Consider the following 5,604-nt stretch of genomic DNA (forward strand, 5'->3'; position numbering starts at 1 on the left):
CCCAGATAGGTATATGCATTCAACTAAGTCTTTAAAGGGTAACTTCTGTGACCACCAATTACTCTATTATTAATAACTTTTATGGTATAAAATTATACCGTGAAATAAGTATTTTAGCAAGGATCAAATGATATCAATTTTGCGTTACGAACTCTAGAAGTTACCCTCTTAGGAGTTAGGAGTAATTAAGAATCAAAGATTTGATTTGACAAATTCTTACTCCGTATCTAAAATGCAATTTACAACAAAGGGAGCCATCTGTAGTTTGCATTCTAGGTTTAAACCAAGTCAAACTTTGCAAAATATTCAGAATTTTTTTTAGTATCTCCAATGTATAATCTCCAGTATTAGAACCGCCATAAACTATATTTTTATATTATATTATTTTGATATAATGGTTGGTGATATATTTTATATTCTTGATCAAACTTCGTAAAGTTTAACTTTATCTAAACATAGAATGCCAAGTAAATAAAAACGGAGGGAGTACAGTTCAGGAGGTGGATTACGAGGTGTCCAAACGCGTGACTTGTCCCCAGTGCTTTGAATGAACTCCACCGACGTGGTTCCTACTCCCCAGCCGTGGCTCTGCCGTGCCGGCGAAAGTGCACGCCCCACGGGCCCCATGGTGTTGACCTTTAATGACATGTTTGGGCTCACAAATCACGGTGGTTAATTGCTCCAATCAAGAGCACCGGCACCTGATTAAACAATCCAATCTTTCCCGCTCAAGTACAAGGCGTTACAGCTGTGAGCCCCTATCCTCACGTCACGTAGCCACACCAACACCAACACCAACAAAAAATAAGCCCTGCTTCCTTCCATCCTCGCTGTACTTCACATGACCAAAACCCATCTCCATTCCTTTGCACAATGCAGATGCAGAGAGACAAGTCCCTAATTTTTTTTGCAAAAATAGTTATACTTGTTCAAATAAATAAATGGACAGAAAGATTCCCATACCCACACAATCACAAATGCTATTTATTTGATAAAATCCCTATACATAATTTTCAACAATTTGTAAATAAAATCTTTATGAAGATCCTCACTTAGTGAAGTCCATTGCGTAAGTTGTCTACAGCTGTAGTGATATAAACCACGTTACAATGAAACATTAGCTAGCAACTCATAAAAGCAAGATATGGTGCCAATTGAACTAAAATATGTTCGAGCAATAATAATCTTACAATAACAAACCACCAAGTTATACATCCACTAACCAGCAATGTATAAGAAACTTCCAAACAAGGAACAAAAATATAGAATAAATGTTTTGATGGAATTTACACCGACGAAATGATATGCATGATCTCTTCTACTTTTTCCAATATAAAAAGTGAAAAAAATCCTTTTTTTTCTTTTTCCTGGAAGTTTTGCAATCAAGCCCCTAAAGTTGGTACGTATTGCGCCTAGAAGGTCCACTTCCCGATCTTGACGCGGACTCTGACCGTGCACGAGTGCGCGGCGGTGCTCACCGTCGCGGTGGTCGTCTCGGCGGTGTCCAGCGCGGGGGCAGGCGCAAGTGCGGTGCCGTTCTTCCCCTTCACCTTCTTCGGCGCCGGGGGAGGCGTGGGCGGCGTCACCTTGATGCCGTCGCAGCGCACCTGGATGTCCATCTTCTTGGTCTTGAGGCTGCCGACCTTGACGCCGGCGCGCGTGTCGGCGTCCACGGATACGGAGAAAGCGCCGGACTTCTTGAGGTCGGAGCCGGCGCCGCTGGGGTCGACGGTGACGGCGGCGGCGGCGATGGTGGCGGTGAAGATGGTGGTGTTGCCGGCCTGGTGCGCGAACCCGGGGACCGTGACGTCCCCGAGCGGGACGTCGTTGGCGGAGGTGGCGGCGGAGAAGGAGAAGTCGTCGTAGAAGTAGACGAGCTTCTTGTTGGGGTTCTTGGCGGTGACGGTGAGCTGGATGGTGTCGGTGAGCACGGGCGCAGTGGCGGAGGAGGAGAGGTTGAAGGAGGTGAGGCGGACGGAGGAGACGGAGAAGCTGGGGCGCTGCGGGCGGTAGAGCAGGTAGAAGATGCCGCCCGCGGCGGCGGCGAGGACCGCGAGGAGGACGATGACCAGCAGCGCCCAGCAGAAGGTGCAGCAGAAGCTGCACCGGCAGGACCGCCCGCGCTTGCCCTTGGCCGGGCCCTGCGGCCGGTAGATGGGGCGCTGGTACATCTGCGGCTTGGGGGGCACGCCGCCGCCGCCGGCCATTGCTGGCGGCGGGTTGGGCTTCGCGGCGGGGTAGACGCGGTCGGCCATTGCAGCCGCCGTAGACAAGGGAGGCTTCCTGACGCGGTGGTGCTGGGCGAGTGGTTGTGTGTGTCAGGGAGCTCGGGGTGCGGAATTTGGTGGAATGAGAGAGATCTAATAAGGGAGGGAAGGGAGGAGAGAGACGGAGTGTGCAAGTGAGGTGAGGTGAGATGAACAGAGACGCGTCACCTTACGCGCGATGGCTTTACCTCACCTAATGATTTGGTACTTTCCTAATTGCTGCTGCTACTAATTGGCCATGCCATCCTGTTTCTCTACTGTAATGCTACTGTCATTAACAAACAAAACGAATGGGCGGCTTAACATATTTGGTGATGCTTACCCTTTTCGATCCGCTTCAACTACCATTGCATATGCGCAGGGCACCCCAAATAAATCGCAAAATAATTATTAACAAAATAGAGCAGCTCATGCCATGGGTCCCAAACTTTACATGATACCATCCTTAAAATTCAAATTTACAAGTTTCTAAAAATTGCAAAAAAACAACTGCTAGTGTTCACAAGACACATGTGCTTACAGTCTCTAAATTTTTTAGAACTAAATTTAAAATACATATATACAAAGATATAAAAAAATCCAATATCAATAGTGTCATGGCAACAACAAAAAAAGACAAATAACACTATCTACATATCATTTTTTTAATGTAATTTCACTTTGCTTATGAGACTTCTAGGGACCGTGAACAATCATCTTTTTTTGTGCACCAATCTATTCATAATCTCAACGCTTGTAGGAGGAATACCAAAAGCAATAAAGTTTACAAACAGGTCTTTGGACCATCTAGCGACGACTACAAGCACTCTAATGAACCGAAGGCACGCCTTTCTCCTCGTCCCTCCCTTATTGGAGCAGGGTAAAGCTTGTCGTAGTACACAAATGGAAAATCGTCATGTTAAGATCCAAAGGACCATCGCATGAGAGCAGCAACAATCGTCGATGAATAGAAATGTAGATCAGAAGGAGCACATACCAACTCAATATGAATAGTGTCAAGACAACACAACAGACAAATAGCACTATTTTACATATCAATTTATCCTTTTTTTCTCTGTGTGTATTTTCATTTTGCTTCTCGAAAGGGATTATGAACACTCATCTTTTTTTTGCGAATAGTTCACCAATGTATTCGTAATCTTCAATAGTATGACAAGAAATTTTTAAAGAACTAAAAATTGCAAACATGTCCTTGGACCACCTAGCGTCGACTACAAGCACTCGAAGAAACATGTCCTTAGAGCAGGGTAGACCTTGTCGTAGTATACCTTGTTGTAGCAAACAAACGGAAAGTCGTCGTGGTAAGGCCCAAAAGATGAGCACATGAGAGCAACAACAATCGCCGATGAAGAAAAGTGTAATCAATACATATCAACTCCAGCAAGATCCACCGGAGACAAACCTCCACGTGGCCATCAGCGATGCTAGACGCACCGCGGAGACGGGGGCTAGACGGCGAGGCATTTATTCTATAATCAGGAAGTCTCCACTGACATGTCTCTCTAAGTAGGGCACAAACCCAAAACAAACTGAAAATAAACATCACAAAATGAAACAACTCGCCAACAAGGACCAGGATCCACCGCGCCTTCATGGACATAAGGCCACAAGAGGTGACACAGATCGGTGTCGCGGCCGACGGGAGGCAGGGAATCCCTAATCGTATGTCTTTGTCTTGGGAACGAGGGGTACTAAGTTTAACTCGAGTTCTACCTAATGTGAACACTCACAATTTTCTGGAAATTTTAAAACTTGTTAATTTAAATTTTGAGGAGTGGTGGCATGGTATCATATGAAGGTTGAGATCATGTGCTGTTTTTCCCGTTCAGTTCCATGTTGTAAATCTAGCTCTGCAGTTCAGAATATTTTGTAGGTAGACTGAACCAGTAGGAATGCACAGTAAGTCAATGTCTACATACGATCCAAATCTTCGTGCAGGGTTAACGCAGGAACTAACTACTTGTTTAAGCGCGTGGTGTTGAAACACGATGCAAGTTGATCTGTAGCCTTCTGTAGCCACCCATGTGTTTCTCATTAGAGAGTGATGGTAGTTACGGCCTTCGACTTTAGTGCTTGGAGCCGCTTTCAGTAAGTTAACAAGCTGCAGATCCTGCCTTCATGCTGAAGGCCCCTCCTCTATCTATCAAAAAGGGAGTGATCAAATTAAGCACACGGAATAATGCTCATAATAGTTGTCTACCGTCCAGACCAGGGATCTGAAGAAATTAGCAGTTTCTGAGCTTCAATTGCTTTTTAATCAGGAGTAGGAGAAGAAGAAGTGAAGAAGACCGCGCATGTTCAGTCAGACGAAATGGGGGATGGAATTATTGGACGGCACAAGTGCGTCCTGCTGGCGGTATCGTGCGCCCGCGGCCATCGCCTCCCCCGCCTGGAAACAGGCCGAATCCAACCATGCCGCTGGGGCCCGCAGATCAGAACACCCAATGCTTTGTGGGCCATTCACATTTTCTATAAGAGGTAAATACACCTAAAGTCCTACAATTTGTCCTCCATGTGAAGGTTTGGTCCTACATTTTGTAGATCGTGGTATTGCAGTCCTAGAACTTGTATTTCGGGTTCAAATCAGGTCCTCGCCAATCAGGAAGCGCCACGTGGTGTCCACGCTGGCGAATTTGCGCGTGCTGGCCGTTGCGTTACTTTTGCTGATAGCCCCCTACACTTTCCAGTACTTGTGAATACATCCTGTTAGTTAGAAAAGAAAGGAAAATTGCGGCGCTGGCGGATTCTGTTTTCCCCTGTCTGAAACCCTAGGCGATTCTGCGGCGATTGGCGCGGGAGGTTGCCGTTCAGCTGGTGTCGGAGTGAGAGGCGAGCACTGCCGGAGAGGGGCGAGCAGGGAGCAACTTTAGAGGGGCTTCGACGAGGTGATGGCCGAGAGTGGAAGCAGCTCGCGCGCCGGTCATGGTGGACACGGTGGCGGAACGACTTGGCCAGAGGAGGAGTGGGTGCAGACCGCCGTTTGGTACACGCCTACGGCGAGGGCGCCGGTGAGCACGGCGTCGAGGACGGCTGGCACTGGATCCCCGGTAATTTCTCCTCGCGCCATATCCCCTGTTGTTTTTCTTCCATGAAATTGTTGACGAATAATTCAGCTAAAAATGTGATAATTACTACATTGTAGGTAAAAATGGAACCAGCCGTCAGTGATACTAGTAGGAGACTTGTGAGAGACATTGAGGAAGAAAATTCGTTGCTTTGGGAGAAGCTTACTCATATGGATCTGAAGTTGAAGAAGAGGAAAGCAAGAAAGATAGCAATGAAGAAGGCACATTTGGAGGATCTTAGAAGTAGAGATAGGAGAGAGCTCATTTTGGTG

The 5,604-nt window shown here is 46.6% G+C and overlaps 1 protein-coding gene across 1 annotated transcript; it reads right to left on the reverse strand.

The window, feature by feature from the left end:
- Nucleotides 1–1,122: 1,122 nt before the first annotated feature.
- LOC124708843 (NDR1/HIN1-like protein 6) lies at nucleotides 1,123–2,354 on the reverse strand. Its single transcript, XM_047240490.1, has one exon. It carries the CDS (start codon nucleotides 2,253–2,255, stop codon nucleotides 1,413–1,415), a length of 843 nt encoding a protein of 280 aa, XP_047096446.1. The 5' UTR covers nucleotides 2,256–2,354; the 3' UTR covers nucleotides 1,123–1,412.
- Nucleotides 2,355–5,604: the final 3,250 nt, after the last annotated feature.

Source organism: Lolium rigidum, chromosome 4 (genome assembly GCF_022539505.1).
Source record: "Lolium rigidum isolate FL_2022 chromosome 4, APGP_CSIRO_Lrig_0.1, whole genome shotgun sequence".
In the NCBI taxonomy this organism is placed as follows: Eukaryota; Viridiplantae; Streptophyta; class Magnoliopsida; order Poales; family Poaceae; genus Lolium; species Lolium rigidum.

Excerpts from the sequence above, each read along its gene's own strand:
- LOC124708843 (XM_047240490.1), bottom strand. The coding sequence starts at position 2,255 with ATGGCCGACCGCGTCTACCCCGCCGCGAAGCCCAACCCGCCGCCAGCA.